This window comes from Sylvia atricapilla, chromosome 25, assembly GCF_009819655.1.
Source record: "Sylvia atricapilla isolate bSylAtr1 chromosome 25, bSylAtr1.pri, whole genome shotgun sequence".
NCBI lineage: Eukaryota > Metazoa > Chordata > Aves > Passeriformes > Sylviidae > Sylvia > Sylvia atricapilla.
This window is the reverse complement of record NC_089164.1, coordinates 2,649,012-2,666,844: the sequence shown is the minus strand read 5'-3', so window position 1 is coordinate 2,666,844 and position 17,833 is coordinate 2,649,012. Positions and strand designations below refer to the sequence as shown.

The 17,833-nt window shown below is 54.7% G+C and overlaps 2 protein-coding genes across 2 annotated transcripts; one reads left to right on the top strand and one right to left on the bottom strand.

Moving 5' to 3' along the window:
* Window positions 1–8,324: 8,324 nt before the first annotated feature.
* On the bottom strand, window positions 8,325–13,864 carry MED20 (mediator complex subunit 20). Its single transcript, XM_066335621.1, has 4 exons — window positions 13,829–13,864; window positions 13,224–13,375; window positions 10,756–11,009; window positions 8,325–8,913 (listed from the first exon to the last, which is right to left on the bottom strand). The coding sequence occupies exons 1-4, from the start codon at window positions 13,840–13,842 to the stop codon at window positions 8,698–8,700; spliced, it is 636 nt and encodes a 211-aa protein (XP_066191718.1). The 5' UTR covers window positions 13,843–13,864; the 3' UTR covers window positions 8,325–8,697.
* A 64-nt stretch (window positions 13,865–13,928) lies between these two features.
* BYSL (bystin like) lies at window positions 13,929–17,441 on the top strand. Its single transcript, XM_066335926.1, has 7 exons — window positions 13,929–14,232; window positions 14,315–14,471; window positions 15,094–15,232; window positions 15,355–15,488; window positions 15,628–15,788; window positions 16,068–16,170; window positions 16,908–17,441. The coding sequence occupies exons 1-7, from the start codon at window positions 13,974–13,976 to the stop codon at window positions 17,254–17,256; spliced, it is 1,302 nt and encodes a 433-aa protein (XP_066192023.1). The 5' UTR covers window positions 13,929–13,973; the 3' UTR covers window positions 17,257–17,441.
* The last annotated feature ends 392 nt before the right edge of the window (window positions 17,442–17,833 follow it).

The window sequence follows — 17,833 nt, the reverse complement described above, 5'->3', positions numbered from 1 at the left end:
GGATTCCCCAGCCTGAGGATGGGCTTTTTCCTTTGGCCTTTCACTCAGCAAACTCCCCCCCAAAATGCTGCAAAAAACACCAATTATTTCCTGAGAAATCCAAATTATTTAGTGAGTCCAGCTTTCTGGGGTGGGGGGATTCCTGGGCCTGAGGATGTGCTTTTACCTTTGGCCTTTCACTTGGGAAACACCCCAAAAATACTGCAAAAACACCAATTATTTCCTTAGAAATCCAAATTAATTAGTGAGTCCAGCTTTCTGGAGTGGGGGAGATTCCCCAGCCTGAGGATGTGTTTTTTCCTTTGGCCTTTCACTCAGCAAACACCCCCCAAAAATGCTGCAAAAACACCAATTATTTCCTTAGAAATCCAAAAACACCAATTACTTCCTTAGAAAACCAAATTATTTAGTGAGTCCAGCCTTCTGGAGTGGGGAGATTCCTGTGCCTGAGGATGTGCTTTTTCCTTTGGCCTTTCACTTGGGAAACACCCCAAAAATGCTGCAAAAACACCAATTATTTCCTTAGAAATCCAAATTATTTAGTGAATCCAGCTTTCTGGAGTGGGGAGATTCCTGTGCCTGAGGATGTGCTTTTACCTTTGGCCTTTCACTCAGCAAACACCCCCCAAAAATGCTGCAAAAACACCAATTATTTCCTTAGAAATCCAAATTATTTAGTGAATCCAGCTTTCTGGAGTGGGGAGATTCCCCAGCCTGAGGATGGGCTTTTACCTTTGGCCTTTCACTTGGGAAACACCCCAAAAATACTGCAAAAACACCAATTATTTCCTTAGAAATCCAAATTAATTAGTGAGTCCAGCTTTCTGGAGTGGGGGAGATTCCCCAGCCTGAGGATGTGTTTTTTTCCTTTGGCCTTTCACTCAGCAAACACCCCCCAAAAATGCTGCAAGAACACCAATTATTTCCTTAGAAATCCAAAAACACCAATTACTTCCTTAGAAAACCAAATTATTTAGTGAATCCAGCTTTCTGGGGTGGGGGGATTCCTGTGCCTGAGGATGTGCTTTTTCCTTTGGCCTTTCACTCAGCAAAATCCCCCAAAATACTGTAAAAACAACAATTATTTCCTTAGAAATCCAAAGTATTTAGTGAATCCAGCTTTCTGGAGTGGGGGGACTCCCCAGCCTGAGGATGTGCTTTTTCCTTTGGCCTTTCACTTGGGAAACACCCCAAAAATACCAATTATTTCCTTAGAAATCCAAATTATTTAGTGAATCCAGCTTTCTGGGGTGGGGGGATTCCTGGGCCTGAGGATGAACTTTTTGCTTCAGCCTTTCAGTCAGCCAACTGCCCCCAAAATACTGTAAAAACAACAATTATTTCCTTAGAAATCCAAAAACACCAATTATTTCCTTAGAAATCCAAATTATTTAGTGAATCCAGCTTTCTGGAGTGGGGGGATTCCTGTGCCTGAGGATGTGCTTTTTCCTTTGGCCTTTCACTCAGCAAACTCCCCCCCAAAATGCTGCAAAAACACCAATTATTTCCTCAGAAAACCAAATTATTTAGTGAGTCCAGCTTTCTGGAGTGAGGGGATTCCTGGGCCTGAGGATGTGCTTTTACCTTTGGCCTTTCACTTGGGAAACACCCCAAAAATACTGCAAAAACACCAATTATTTCCTTAGAAAACCAAATTATTTAGTGAATCCAGCCTTCTGGAGTGGGGAGATTCCTGTGCCTGAGGATGTGCTTTTTCCTTTGGCCTTTCACTCAGCCAACTCCCCCCAAAAATCCTGCCAAAAACCCACCTCCTCAGTGAGAATCTTCCCTTAACCAGCCCATTTGTCAGGACTGACACGTGGGGAGGCACATTTCAGAGGGGCTCAGAGCGCTGTCACATCCCTGGGTTCCAGCTCTCCGTCTCCATTTGGAAAAGCAGCTGAAAGCTGAATTACAGAGCCAAGCAGAGAGACCATAAAAGTGCCAGCGCCGTGGGGAGGAACAAGAAAAGCTCCTGGGTTTTTTTCTGTTTTATTTTTGTTTTTACTTCCTCAGCAAAGCCAGACTTCTCGGTGAATTACAGCATAATTAGCTAATTAAAGGAGCTCACCTAGCCAGCGTTGTTTTCAAAAATCTCGAGGTGTGTCCCACCAATTTGCTGTTTTCTGAGGGATTTCGGCTGATTTGTCACCGACTGGAGGTGTAAAAGCTCACGTGCTCCTCATTATCATCTTGCAAGCTAAAAGCTCATTAACAACAATTAGGAAAAAAAATAGCAACTTTGGAGCTTTGTGTTATTTTCTGCCTGCTACACACGCTCCTACTGCTGCTGCAAAAAGGGATTCTTCTCTTTTTACACCCAGCAGAAACAGTGGGTTTTAATCTGAATTTCCCCAGGATATCAATCACAGCAAATAAACAAATAATCAGCTTTAGTTCACCTAAAATTCCATCCCAAAGGCACTGGCAAAGGGCAGAATCTCACCTCCAGCTCTCCCTTTGAATCTGTTTTGTTTTCACGGGGTGCTCTGTGCTGGAATTCCCTGGCTCCTGAGCCACAGAAAGCTTCACCTGGTCCATCTTGGAGCTAAAATCTCCTAAAACCCCAAAGTGAACATCATTTGTGGGCACACAGGGAAAACATCAACCACCAACCTCAGCCCTGAACGGGATTTTTAAATAATTTCTGTTCAACAATCTGGGTTTGCTCAGCACCCTTAGGAGCAGAGACTCATTAAGGGTTTCTCACTAATGAGGATCCTCTTTCTTTCACTGGAATTTAAGGGGGGCTTTTTTCTAGACTGGGGTAAAGGGTTTGGGAAAGGTGAAGGGGTTTGGGAAAGGTGAAGGATTTATGAGCATCAGGCTGCTGAGATAAAAACATCTCCCAAGGTTTCATTCCCCAAAGGGAAAAAAAAAAAAAAACCAACAAACCAAACAACAAACTCAACCCCTTGATGAAATATTCAAGCTGAAAACCACAAAAGTTGTGTTTAAACAAAGTGAGAAAACTTCTCATTCTCACCGGAGAGGGTTCCTGCAGAAAATAAAGGACTGGAGGTGGAATCTTTGGAATAACCTCATCTTCCCATTCCTCCTGACCTCAACCACTGCTCCCAGTTACAGGCAAAGTTGTCAGATAACTCATTTATTATTTCTCTGTTTATTTATAACGATTTTAAACCAAACCCCTCAGTTTTGTTTTGCCTCAGAGCTGGGGTCAACTTCAGAAAACCTTTCACACTTCCCCAAAGCTGAAAACGCTCAGGAAGGAATCCACACACACACACACCCCCCAGCTGCTGAATTCTGTAGTATTTTCTAGAATTTCGTAATATTTAGAAGCATTTCCATTTGTTAACTGCTCTTAATCAATCCATTAACATCTTCTGAGGGCTGAGAAAACACTAAATTTCACTTTACGAGTCCCAGCAGAAGCCCTGTGACATTTCAGTATAAAAACAGCGAACGAAAGGGAAAAAAAAAAAAAAGGCCAAGAAAAACAGGATCTAAAAGACATCTTCAGTCCTTTATCGTGAATAAACCACTTTTGGTGCTGAGAAAGTGCTTCTTGTCATGTGTTTGGAGGTGCTGAGACAACACAGGCCTGCTTAAAAATAATAATTAACAAGTGAGTGTGTTTCAGCACTGAGGGAAAAACAACCTGCAGCGTGTGATGTGGGCAGAGCTGCAGCAGCCACAAGAAATCCCCCCAAAAAAAAGACACCCAGAACCTGAATTTGCCCACTGAGCAATTGTCACCATTCCCTTCCCAACCCAAACTCTCCCCCCAGCCCCAGCACAAGAGGCTGATCCCAAATTTCTCCATCCTCACAAAGCCTCAGACCACACTGAGCCGGAATCTCGGCAGGAATTGCAGCAAGAGATTCCTTCCTAACAATCCCTTGGACACACAACAGCCAAACAAATCCCCACTTTGGGCTTTTTTGGCTCTTTTTTAGCCCCCTAACCCGTTGCATGTGTGACTATTGTCCAAACCTCGCTCCTGAACAAGCAAAATTCTCTTGTCACAAACCCAAACTCGCACAAAAACCCCAGAGTTATTTCCACGCTGGGGAAAAAAAAAAATTAATAAAAAATCTGCCAACTTCCAAACACCCTTTTCCCACTTGGAGTCAGCTCGTATTCATCGGGAGAATGATCAGGGGAGGAGTAAATGCACATTTATGGTTTGCTGAAAGCTTGGAGACATCAAATGCTGCTCACACTTGGCACATCCCTCCCAAATATTTGCACCCGGCCCGTTCTCAAGGCAATTAAAAACACAAAAAAAAAAAAAACACTCTCTAAATGCTTTTGTTGCCTTCTCCTTTTTGGGTTTTTAAACATCACCCAACCTCTGTGCCCCTGGATAAACCACAGGAGCTCCCCTAAGAGCAGCTGCCCAAGGCAGAGCAGCCAAATTTCAGGGAAAATTCCACCCGGGGCAGCTCCCAACATTTATTTAATCCAAGTTTAATCCACTCTGCTCGAATCCACACCGAGTTTTTCACTCACAGTTCCACTAGTTGGTCCCCTCTCATCCTCATTCCCACATCCCAGCCACTTTCCCTCAGCTCCAGCAGCAGCTCAAGCTCTCCCCTCCTTTTCCCCAACACCTTATTTTTGCTTCCTGCTCCCCTCCTTCAAAACTCATCCCTTTTAATCCGCTGCTTTCTGCCTTTCTTCTTCACGAGAACGACTCCAGGAAAAAAAACAAACCAAAAAACCAACAAAACTCCCGCTGAAATGCCTCCGTTTTTCCCTGGAATCACCAGCTCTCTCTCTTTTTTCCCTGGGTTCTTCCATCAGCATCTCCCCGGAGGCAGCGGAACGTGGAAGGACCAAATCTTTACATCGTCTCACACCAGACGAGCCCAGCGACTCCTGCCTCAAAAACTCCAGCAAAAGAAAACTCCGGCGGAGTGTAAAGACAACTTCCCACTCTCCCAGCTCCAAGAATTTCGGGATAACGGGATGCTTTTTCCCCACGCTGCTCGACCTGGAGGTGGTTTTGACACAGGGGGATCAGGCTGGTTCCCTACGTAAAGCGATTAACAGGCGCTTTTACCTAAAATTAGCGGCTTTTCCAGCGCTGGATTCCCGCCTGGAGGGGCTCGCTTATCCCAGATCCCCGATCTTTAGGCTTTTTAGGGTTTTTTTTCCCCCTAAATAAACACAAACCCGCACCGATTCTCCCCGTTTTTAGGCTCTATCCTCTCTCCACCACGCTCGGCACGGAGATTTAAGGGGAGTTTTTTTTAAGGGATTATTTTTTTTTTTATCCCTTTCCCAGCAAAGCCACGACCCCAAGCACGCCCTGAGGGTGCCGGGGAGGGGGCAGCGTGTGGGGAGAGGTGCCGGGAGGCAGAGCCGTGAGGGGTTTTAGGAGAGGAGGATAAAAAGGGGGGAGTCTGGCGAGGTGGGAGTCGATCCCGAGGATGAAGGGGGGGAATGTGGAGAGGGATGTTCCCTCAACAAAGGGAAAGTTGCGGAGCCGCCGAGCCCGGCGCGGGGGTCCCGCCCGCACACAAAGGCGGCGACCCCCGTGATGGTGGCGGCGGAGGGGGGGGGATAAACAGGGTCCGCCTCAGCCGAACAACCGCACCGCAGAACGGGGGGGTCCCTTTGAGAGGGGGGGTACCAAAGACCCCTCCTCTCCTCCTCCTTCTCCTCAGCCCCCATATCCCCCCATCCCTCTCTCCCTCTCTGTCCTCAGGAGGGGTCGCGTCCCGTGTGTCCCCCCCCCCCATTTGCCCCCCCGTCCCCTTTATTTACCGCCATCACCAGCACGCGCGAGCTGTCACCCAGCGCGAGACGCCCCGGCTGGCCACGCCCCCTCCCCGCCCATTGGCCGCCGCGCCCCGCCCCGCCTTTCTATTGGCTGCAGCGAGCGTCACTCAACACCAACACCCGCCTCCCTCCCCGCCGCTTACGCCAATTGCGCAGCGCGGCACACAGCCTAACACCGCGGGCATTTACGCTGTTTGCGTAGCGTACGCACCCCGCTGGCGTAGCGTACGCCGCGGCGGCCGGAGCGGCGCCGGGGCGTACGGAGTCTGCGCAGCCGGCAGGGGGCGCTGTTCAATGGGCGCCGAGGGGGGCGGGCCGGCGCGGGTTCGAGTCCCGCCCCCGCCCGTGACGTACCGGGCTTTGTGAATCGCGGGGCCGAAGTTCGGTTGAGGCACGGCAGGGTAAATAAGGGTGTCTCGGAGACAAAGAGGCTCTTAAAGGGGCGGCGCGGGGGCCCCCGAGGGGGTGGCGTGGGGTGGGAGGTACCCCACGGGGAGCCTGAGGTGATGGGGATGCTGAGGGCATGGCGGGGGCGCACCCCATGGGGGTCCCGGAGGTGACGGGGGGCACAAGGGGGAGGCTGTGAGGGCTTGGAGGTGATGGATACTTTGAGATGGAGATGCTGAGGGGGCACCCCAGGGGGACCCTGAGGTGAGGCGGGTGCCAAGGCAGTTCTGAGGTGATGAACACCCTGAGGGGACTGGGGAGACACCTTAAAGGGCCCCTGAGGTGCTGAGGGGGACAAGGGGAGACCTATGGGAGACCTTGAGGTGATGGAGACCTGAGGTGATGGAGACCTGAGGTGATGAGGGGACAACCCAAAGTGTCTCTGAGGTGGTGAAGGGACACCCCAAACCCACCCCGAGGTGATGAGGGGACACTTCAAAGTGTCCCTGACGTGGTGAGGGGACACCCCAAATGGTCCCTGAGGTGATGAGGGGACACCCCAAACCCACCCCGAGGTGGTGAGGGGACACCCGAATCCCACCTTGAGATGGTGAGGGGACACCCCAAAGGTCCCTGAGGTGGTGAGGGGACACCCCAAAGTGTCCAAAATCCCCTGAGGTGGCAGCAAGATTTGGGACTGTCTCTGCACTTGTGACCCTGGTAAGATCACCTGTATCAATAAATAAATATAAATAATAAACCACGAAGGGTGAGGCTTCCACCTTCCATTCCCCAAATTCCTGCTCCCTCTTGGTCAGGCTTCAATTTAGAGAATAAAACAACACTGACACACATTTTGAGAGGTGCAGAAGCAGAAAAATAAAAGGATCCATGATGGAGCAGGACCTCTAACTCTGAGAACACACCCAACCTTCCAAACTTGTGATTTGACAGGCAAAATGAGGATTTTTTCAGGGGAAAAAAAATAAAAAAAAATAAATCCTCCTCATCCTCACGTCTCTGGAAACCCACTGACGTCCAGGGGTTAATTAAAGGCAGGACGTGGCTCCAGGGGTCCCTTTTTTGAACTCCAGGAACAGCAGAATGTATTAATAAAAAAAAACCCCAGGAATCCCCCGGGTTTTCTGGTTTTTAGGCACATGAGCAGAGTTTTGACATCTCCGGTTACGGAGCAGCCTCGGGAATTAACAAAGCATTACCAACATTCACCGTGACTAATCTGCTCATTAAGAGCAGGTTTTTTTGGGGTTTTTTTTTTTAAGCTTAAGGCTCGTAATGGGAAACAGGACAGGGATAAACCATCCCTACAAATCCGAGTTTGTTTCCCTAAGTTTTCCCAGTTTAACTAGGTGGAAATTCATTGAAGAGTCTCACACAAATCATGAACTCGGGGCTAAGAGCTGCAAAAAAAAATCGGTATATTCAGCATTCTGGAATTTCTACCACACTTAGGGGACATTGTGCCATTTCTTATGGCTCATGAACCACCTCTTTCTGGGCCCTGTGCTGATTAAAGTTATTAAATGCTCACATTGAACTCCCAACAGTTCTCAGCCAGAAAATCAAGCCACAAACCAGCTGTTTTTACCTTTTTGCTTCAGAAAAAGAAAACCTATTTAAGACAAATTATTTCTGTTTTCTTTGCTCTTCAGATTTGTATGGGCAAGGAACCAACAATATTTTTTCTGGCACACTGGTGCCTTCCCAGGAATATGAAGGGAAAAAAAATATATTGAAGTGATATCTTTATGTCTTACAATGAATTTCTGGCTCTTATTGCCCAAATCCTTCCTTATTCCCTGGAATCTGAAGCCATCAGGATTCCTCAGATGCTGTGCAGGGACAGGATATTTATTACCTACCTTAAAAACAATGGGATAAACCAGCTGGAATTCTCTCCCAGTGCCTGACAAAGCTCCTGCCAGGCTTATTTATTTTATTTTTTTTAATTTATCCAGAGCCTTCATTGAGAGGCAGCAGATTCTGACTTCCCCAGCAGCTGCAGAGGATGAAGGCAAGGTAAGAACCTGCCAGGAACTGGAAAATGAGAGAATTCCTGGTTGGTTTTTTCCCAGGGAAATGTTTGCTTTGCAGGGCAAAAAGCTCTTGAAGCAAATCCAAGGCAAGACTCTGTAAATAAAAAACACAAACCAGCACAACCCTCACTGTGCAGGGACTCCTCCTCCTCCCAAAATCCAGCGTTTTTATTGGGATGAAATACAACAAAACGCCAATGCGGTTATAAAAAAATACAAATTTAAAGAGATTCCTCCCGTAGCTGTTTGTAGTCACAAAAGCTCTGGCTTTGCTTCTGGCTGGAAATTTCTCTTTTCCCTGTGGATAAACAGCCATTCCCTGCAGGGAACACTGTCCAAAAAACCCCAGAACCACGGATCTGATAATCCCAAACCGTGCAGGGCGCCCAGAACTACCCACAGCCCCGGAAAACTGCGAGAAGGGGGGAAAATAAACCCCAGTGGGCACATTTTAGAGAGACTCCTGATGCAGGCAGGGATGCAGTGCAGGGAATCCTCTTCACCTGATGCCAGCCACGGGCACCTGCTGCTGCTTGCGGATCTTGTTGAAGAGCTCCATGTACTGCACCATGGTGTCCCCGGGGCCGTAGGCGCCGTCGTGCCTGGAGCCCAGCGCCGCCGGCACCCCGGGCACGTGGCTGCCCATGAAACTCTGCATGAACTCCATCAGCAGGTTCCAGCAGTCGTTGGCGATCACACACGGGCAGTATTCCACCTGGGAACACAGCCCAGAGTCCTGCAGCTGGGACAGTGTTCCACCAGGGACACACAGCTCACAGCCCTGGGACAGTGTTCTACCTGGGAACACACAGCCCAGAGTCCTGGGACAGTGTTCTTCCTGGGACACACAGCCCAGAGTCCTGCAGCTAGGGCAGTGTTCTGCTGGGAGCACACAGCCCAGAGTCCTGGGACAGTATTCCATCAGGGACACACAGCCCACAGCCCTGGGACAGTGTTCCACCTGGGACACACAGCCCAGAGTCCTGCAGCTAGGGCAGTGTTCTGCTGGGAACACACAGCTCACAGCCCCAGGACAATGTTCCATCAGGGACACACAGCCCACAGCCCCGGGACAGTGTTCCACCTGAGAACACAGCCCAGAGTCCTGGAGCTGGGACAGTGTTCCACCTGGGACACACAGCTCACAGCCCTGGGACAGTGTTCTACCTGGGAACACACAGCCCAGAGTCCTGGGACAGTGTTCTTCCTGGGACACACAGCCCAGAGTCCTGCAGCTGGGGCAGTATTCCACCAGGGACACACAGCCCAGAGTCCTGCGGCTGGGACAGTATTCCACCTGGGAGACACAGCCCAGAGTCCTGGGACAGTGTTCCACCTGGGAACACAGCCCAGAGTCCTGGGACAGTGTTCCACCTGGGAACACAGCCCAGAGTCCTGGGGCTGGGGCAGTGTTCCACCAGGGACACACAGCTCAGAGTCCTGCAGCTGGGGCAGTATTCCACCAGGGACACACAGCCCAGAGTCCTGGGACAGTGTTCCACCAGGGACACACAGCCCAGAGTCCTGCAGCTGGGACAGTATTCCATCAGGGACACACAGCCCAGAGTCCTGGGACAGTATTCCACCTGGGACACACAGCTCACAGCCCCAGGACAGTGTTCCACCAGGGACACACAGCCCAGAGCCCTGGGACAGTGTTCCACCTGGGACACACAGCTCACAGCCCCAGGACAGTGTTCCACCAGGGACACACAGCTCAGAGCCCTGGGACAGTGTTCCACCTGGGAACACACAGCCCAGAGTCCTGTAGCTGGGACAGTATTCCACCTGGGAACACACAGCTCACAGCCCTGGGGTTGGGACAGTGTTCCACCTGGGACACACAGCCCACAGCCCTGGGACAGCCATGGAGCACCTGCCTGGATTAAACCTGGGCAGAGGAGATCCAAACTGCCTGCTCCACCAGGAACACAGCCACAGCTTCCCTGGGAAATCTAGTCCAGGGCCTTCCCACCCTCACAGGGAAGATTTTCTTCCCAATATCCATCTATCTGGCAGTGTGAAGCCATTCCCACTTTTTCCAAGGGCACTCCAGGCCCTTGTAAATAAGTCATCTCTCCCCACTGTCACTCTAAGTTTTCTCACTTTCTGAGTGTGTGAATTTTTGTAGTGGAGAGTCTCACCCAGCTTCATGTAAACTATGTATACATTTAGAATTATCTACTTTGTCTACAGACAGACTTTGTCTGTCTTTGTCTTTCTCTGGGAGGAGAAATGTGATTGAGAGTGATGTTCACCTACGAGGTCGAAGAGGTGGCAACCTGTGCAGCCAATCTTTTGCCTTCTGTAGGAGTGTATATAACCAGAGTCAGAAATATTAAAAGAGAGCTTCCCTGCCTGCCTTTCTGCTGCCTGCCTCATTCTTTGTGTGCCCCACACTGCCACACTCCACCTCCCCTGCTGGCTGGCTTCACACACCCCCAATCCCATCACCCCTAAACCTCCCTCCTCCAGCTTCTCCCGTGGCATTTCCCTGCCTATCCAGGCATTCCCCACCTCCCCAGAGGGCTCTGCAGCCCGTCCCCAGAGATCTCACCTCCACGGAGATGCCCCTGGCGCTGGGGCCCATGGTGACGGTGCCCAGTTTCACCAGGAAGTCGCAGTACTGGTAGCGGGTGCCGCGGCTCTCGATCTTGTTGGCCTTGGCGTTCTGGAAGAAGCCCTTGAGCTTCACCATGAGCGTGTCAAAGTTGGCGTCGGCCACCAGGCAGGGCCCGTTCTCGAAGAGGGCGAAGCAGCTCAGGGGGTACTCGGAGTTGTGCATGACGTACATCAGCTTCCCCGTCTGCCCTGCGGGGACGGCGAGGGAGGAGCACGTCTGCCGGAGGGCAGGGCGGCCCTCTGGGCAACAGGGAAGGGCACAGGGCTCGGCAGAGAGGACGGGGACACGAGTGAGAGGGTTTGAGAGCTGTATGAGAGGGTTTGAGATCTTTATGGGGGGTCTGGGGTCTGTCCAGGAGGGTCTGGGGTCTGTCCAGGAGGTCTGTGGTCTGTCCAGGAGGGTCTGGGGTCTGCCCAAGGGGGTTGAGATCTGTACAAGAGGGTCTGTGGTCTGTCCAGGGGGGTCTGGGGTCTGTCCATGAGAGTCTGGGGTCTGTCCAAGGGGGTTGAGATCTGTACAAGAGAGTCCAGGGTCTGTCCAAGGGGTCTGGGGTCTGTCCAAGGGGTCTGGGGTCTGTCCAGGGGGGTCTAGGGTCTGTCCAAGGGGGTTGAGATCTGTACAAGAGGGTCTGGGGTCTGTCCAGGGGGTTTGGGGTCTGTCCAGGAGGGTCTGGGGTCTGTCCAAGAGGATTGCAGACCCTGGCACAGGGCCCAGGAGGACACAGCCTTTGATCTCAGTCTGAGGAAAAAACATCCACCATTGAGAGAGGAATTACAAACCACGGAGGTGTGAAAACAGCAGTGCAGTGTGTCACCGGGTGGAAAATTGTGTATTTTTGGGGTTCTCGGAATGGAGGTGCAGGGGGGACAAGATGGAGGGTTTAGGGCCGTGCCCTGGGCTCTTCCTCTCCTCCCCTGGCCTCCATCTCCTGGTGACGGTGGCACAAAGTGGTTTAAGGGGATTGGGTCAGAGCAGAGGTGACCCTGTGAGTGCAGGGGATGGGCATTGGCACAGAACTGTCAATGACAGACACAGAATTATCTGTATAAATAATAAACACGTCATTATCTGTATAAATAACAGATACGTCATTATCTGTATAAATAATAGACATGTAATTAATTATCTGTACAAGAGGACAGTGCCCTCCCATCGAGGGGAACCGTCCTGTGTCCCAGCAGCAGAACAAACCTCGGCCGGGCACAGAGAACATTGTAAAGTAAAAATTAATAAACGACGTGAAAAAACCTTAAAAAACAAAACCTTGAAGACTCCGCCTCATTCTCACATCTGGCTCAGGGCCTTCAGAGGGCAAAAGACTCTCTCAAACCACCTGAATCTCAGGTGAGAAAGAAAAAGAGAAAACCAAACCCTAGACCTGTCGCCTTGACTTTTTTCAGTTTTCTGATGTTTGCATTTTTGTAGCGGAGTTTCTCACAGATTTTCACATAAACAAAGCGATATTAATGTAAACTGCCTTTTTTTGTTTATCCTTCCTCTCTTGAGGATGGACAATTAATGGACTTTTGGTTTGACCAGTGGAGTTGGAGAGGTGGCAACCTTCATCCTCCAATCCATGGTCATTGTCCAAAATCTATTTAAACCCAAGTAGAAGAATAAACCACCTTCTTTTTGCCCTGACGACCTGACTGTGTGTGTGTCTTTTCATGTCCTATAGCGACAGGAGCCGGGCTGGAAAACCAACACTCCTGCCTCTGTCCTCCTTGCTTTAATTCTGGATCCTCACACATTTACTGTGGTATCCTTTCAGGGAAGAGCTTGGCTTTCCTTCTGGAGATTTACAAGAGAAAAGAGAGAAATCCTCGGCAGCCCCAGGAGAAAACACCAGCATTGGCTCGGGGTGAGGTGAAAGGAGAACCCCAGGAGCACCCAGCTCCACCCACTGCCCACGGGCACGGAGAGAGCCTGGGCTTGGCTTCTCCTCCAAGTTCCAGCTGCCAAAAAAGCAGGGAAAAGCTGCTCTGGAAGATTCCAATGGGTCTGGGCAGGAACAAGGGCTGAGCAGAGGCAGGGCTGTGTGGGCTCAGAGGTGAACATCACATCAGCGACCCGAAGGGTTGTGGGCATCCAGGGGGAAGAGGGAGAAGGGAAAAGGAAAGGGGAAAAAGGACGGGAAGAGGGGAAAGGAAAAGGGGAGAGGGAAGAAAGAATTGGAGAATCACAGAATAACGAAAGTTGGAAGAGACCTTCAAGATCAGCCAGCACTGCCACTGTAACCCCAAACCACATCAACCAGATCCAGGCGCCTCCTCTGCACCCCCAGGTAAGGGGGGAAGGAGAAGGAAACGGGGGAGAGAAGGAAAAGGAGGAAAAGCACAGGAAGGAAAAGGCAAAGAGGAGCTTGGAGAAGGGCCTCCCCCGCTGTCCCCGGCCCCGCTGACCCTGTGTGCCGAGGGCGGCCGCGGTGTGATAGGTCTCGCAGTCCACGCCGAATGTCCCCTGTTTGTCCGCGCCCAGCGCCTCCAGCCGCCGCGCCAGCAGCTCCACCGTCTGCTGCACGCTCTTGCCCTCGGCCACCGGCACCTGCGACACGCTGCGGCCGGAGCGGGGCTCAGGGACCCGCCGGGACACCGCCCCGGGCCCTGCCCGTGTCCCGGGACTGTCACCGCACACCTCCCAGCCGGACGTTCTCGCCGTGTCCCCGGGCTGTCACCGCCGGGAGCCCTCCCGGTGCCGCCCCCCATTCCTGGAGTCTATCCCAGTGCCACTACCCCATTGCAGGAGTCTATCCCACTGCCGTTCCCCCATCCCAGGAGTCTATCCCAGTGCCCCCCGCCATTCCAGGGTTCTATCCCAGTGCTCCCCTCCATTCCAGGGGCCGCTCCCGGTGCTCTCCCCACCCATTCCAGGATTCTATCCCAGTGCCCTCCCCATCCCAGGAGCCCATCCCAGTGCCTCCGCCATTCCCGAAGTCTATCCCAGTGCCCTCCCCATTCCAGGAGCCCATCCCGGTGTCCCCCCCGGCCCCGGCGCCCCCCGCGCTCACCAGGTGACCCCCATGGCGCGGTGTCGCCGCCGGAACGGGCGGGCCCGGTGGCCGCGGCAGAGGCGGAGCCGCCCCGGAACAGGCGGGGATATATCCCACGTGTCGCTCCGCGGTGTCGGGAGCCGCGGGTGCCGGTTCCGCCGCGATGCCCAAGGCCCGGCGGGCGCGGGGCTCCGGCGCGGTGCCGGCGCTGCCCTTGGCCGAGCAGATCCTGCAGGACGCGGCTCCGCGGGCGCGGGGGAGGCGCGGCGGTGCCGAGGAGCGGAGCGGCGATGGCGAGGAGTTCGTGGACGCGCGGCTGTCCCGGCGCATCCTGGAGCAGGCCAGGCGGCAGCAGGAGGAGCTGGAGGCCGAGCACGGCCCCGGAGCGCCCGCAGCCCCCCGGCAGCGCAGCGCCCTTCTCGGTGAGACCCCGGTAACCCCCTGTCACCCCCCGGGCTCCCCGAGGTGCGCGGCCCCGCGCTGAGCCAGCGCCGCTCCCCGCAGGTCCCGGCTCCGACTCGGAGGATGATGAGGAGTGGCCTTCGCTGGAGAAGGCGGCGGCGGCCGCGGGACGGAGCGGGGACTACGGCGGGGAGGTGGAGGTGGACCCCGAGGACGAGAAAGCCATCGAGATGTTCATGAACAAGAACCCGCCGCTGAGGTGAGGAGGGGGCTGCACCTCCTGCCTGGACCCCGACCCTGCCGTGTCCGGTGCCAGCCCCGTGCGACCCCCGATTCACCCCTCGTCCTGTCTCAGACCCCGACCCAGTCCCTGTCCCGCTCAGCCCCCAGCTCACCCCATCCCGTGTCATCGCCGTGCCAGCCCTGATTCTCCTCCTGGTCCCGTGTCCGTCCTGCACAAAGCCCAGCTCGCCCCTCCCTTGTCAGCCCCGGACTCGCCCCTGTCCCCTGCCAGCCCTCCGTGTCCCCCACTGTCCCTGTCCCCTCCAGCCCTCCCTGTCCTGCCCTGACACTGTCCCCTGCCAGCCCTCCCTGTCCCCCACCGTCTCTGTCCCCTGCCAGCCCTCCCTGTCCTGCCCTGCCACTGTCCCCTGCCACCCCTCCCTGGTGCCCCACTGTACCTGTCCCCTGTCCTGCCCTACCCTGTCCCCTGCCAGCCCTCCCTGTCCCACCCTGTCCCCACTGTCCCTGTCCCCTGCAGCCCTCCCTGTCCCACCCTGTCCCCACTGTCCCTGTCCCCTGCAGCCCTCCCTGTCCCACCCTGTCCCCACTGTCCCTGTCCCCTGCAGCCCTCCCTGTCCCTGACGCTGTCCCTGCCGCAGGCGCACCCTGGCCGATATCATCATGGAGAAGATCACGGAGAAGCAGACGGAGGTGGAGACGGCGCTGTCGGAGATCTCGGGCTGCCCCATGCCCCAGCTCGACCCCCGTGTCCTGGAGGTCTACAGGGGGGTCAGGGAGGTGAGGCCGGAGCAGCCAAACCCACAGCCACTGCCCTGAGGTGTTGAGGGAGGGGACAGTGTGCTCGTGTCCCCGCTGTCACTGCCCCCAGTCACGGCCTGGCCGTGTCACTGTCTCTGAAGGTGCTGTCCAAGTACAGGAGTGGGAAGCTCCCCAAGGCGTTTAAAATCATTCCTGCCTTGTCCAACTGGGAGCAGATCCTCTACATCACCGAGCCAGAGGCGTGGACAGCTGCTGCCATGTACCAGGCCACCAGGTGAGGTCACCTCAGGGACCCTGCGGCGTGGGATTTTTGGCCTTTTTTTTCCCATAACCAGAGCCAGATTTACAAAACACCAACCTGCCCCGGTCCGGCCTCCTTCCCTCATCCACCCCTTCGTGCTCTGCTGTGGCAGGATATTTTCCTCCAACCTGAAGGAGAGGATGGCCCAGCGGTTCTACAACCTGGTGCTGCTGCCGCGGATCCGCGACGACATCGCCGAGTACAAGCGGCTCAACTTCCACCTGTACATGGCTCTGAAGAAGGCTCTGTTCAAGCCAGCGGCCTGGTTCAAGGGTAGGGCTCCTGCAGGGTCTCCTCTGGGCCTTGGCTGGGTGTCTGAGGGGCTGTTGCATGGCAGGGACCCTCCAGCTGCTGCTGCTGCAAGAGTGGTGATTTGTCCCCAAGCGCAAGGATTGTGCCCAGCCCATGGGGCAGAGCTCAGGGCAGCCTCTCCTGCCAAAGCTGCCCCGTGCTCGCCCCTCTCCTGCTGGTCCCCGGCTCCCAGGGCTCGGGGAAAAGAGGCTGAGCCCCAGGGGATGAAGGTGGTCGGTGTCTGACTGTCCCTGTCCCCAGGGATCCTCATCCCGCTGTGTGAGTCCGGCACCTGCACGCTCAGGGAGGCCATCATCATCGGCAGCATCCTCACCAAGTGCTCCATCCCCGTCCTGCACTCCAGGTGAGGCCCTCAGGGGCTGGGGCTTTCCCAGGGTCCCTGGAGGAGAGGCTCTTGTGGCATCTCCTCGGTCCCCAAGCCCCGTCCTCCATCCCCATGGCTTTGGCCCTGTTTGGCTTGTTCCTTGGTCCCTGTGGCTTCTGCCTGGTTCCCCCTGACCTTTGTGGTCCCTGATCTGTCCCCAAGGCTCCTGCCTGGCCCCACCTCTGTCCCCATGGCTCCAAGTCCCATGACTCTGTGCTCCATCCTTTGTCACTGTGGCTCCAGCCTGGCCCCTCTCATCTCTCCTGTGTCCCTGTGTCCCTGTCCCTCTGACCCCTCACTTCTCCCATGTCCCCACATCCCTGACCCCACATCTCTCCTGTGTCCCCATGTCCCTGTTGCCTGACTGCTCACCTCTCCCATGTCTATGTCCCCTCACCTCTCCTGTGTCCCTGTCCCCGGCCCTTCAACTCTCCCATGTTCCCATGGCTCTATCCCCTGTCCCCTCACCTCTCCCATGTCCCTGTGTCCGTGTCCCCTCATCTCTTCTGTGTCCCCATGGCTCCATCCCCTGTCCCCTCACCTCTCCCATGTCCCCACATCCTGACTCCACACCTCTCCCGTGTCCTTTTGTCCGTGTCCCCACACCTCTCCCGTGTCCCCATGTCCCTGTCTCCTCTCCCGTGTCCCCATGTCCCTATCCCCTCTCCCGTGTCCCCGTGTCCCCGAGCTGTCCCTGAGCTGTCCCCACCCCGCAGTGCGGCGCTGCTGAAGCTGGCCGAGATGCAGTACAGCGGCGCCAACAGCATCTTCCTGCGCCTGCTCATCGACAAGAAATACGCGCTGCCCTTCCGCGTGCTGGACGCCCTGGTCTTCCACTTCCTGGCCTTCCGCAGGGAGCAGCGCCTGCTGCCCGTGCTGTGGCACCAGAGCCTCCTGGCCCTGGCCCAGCGCTACAAGGAGGACCTGTCCTCGGAGCAGAAGGAGGCTCTGCTGGAGCTGCTCAAGTTCCACAGCCACCCGCAGCTCTCGCCCGAGATCCGCCGGGAGCTGATGAACTCGGGGACGAGGGACGTGGAAGGGGAGCAGGCGGCGGCCATGGAGTGAGCAGGGAAAAGCTGGAGCCTGGGATGCTGCTGGGAGCCTGCATCAGGAGTGTCCCGCCTGGATCCTGCTGCTCTGAGCGGTCACTGGGCACAGAGAAACCCGTGGAGCCGGACTGAGAGCCCTGCCACCAGCACTGGGACACTTTGGCTTGTTGCTGTACACGGAAATAAAACCAGTGAGCCGTGGCCGCAGTCAGGGCTGGGTCTGCCCAGGTCTCAGCCTGTCCCTGTCCCCAGCAGCTTCTGGAACTCCTTGTCCAGGGATTTTCCCCAGCACTCAAAGCCCCCCAGGGTTTCTTTCCTGAAGCCATTGGCCACGAGGCCACCTGCCTGGCCTGCTCCTGCCACTGTGCCCAAGTGTCACCTCTGCTGTCACCCTGGGAGCTGCTGCCACTGTCACAGTGTCACTCTGTGCCTTGCAGCTTTGGGCCACGGAGAGGAGCCCCTGCTGCACCCTGAGCTGTGCCAGCGGCAGCTGCCTCCTGCTGTCACCTCCCGTGGCAGGGCAGGAGCTGGGTCCCCACACAGCACAGCCTCTTGTCACTTCCTGATTTGATCTGCTTCTCAAGAGGCACAGA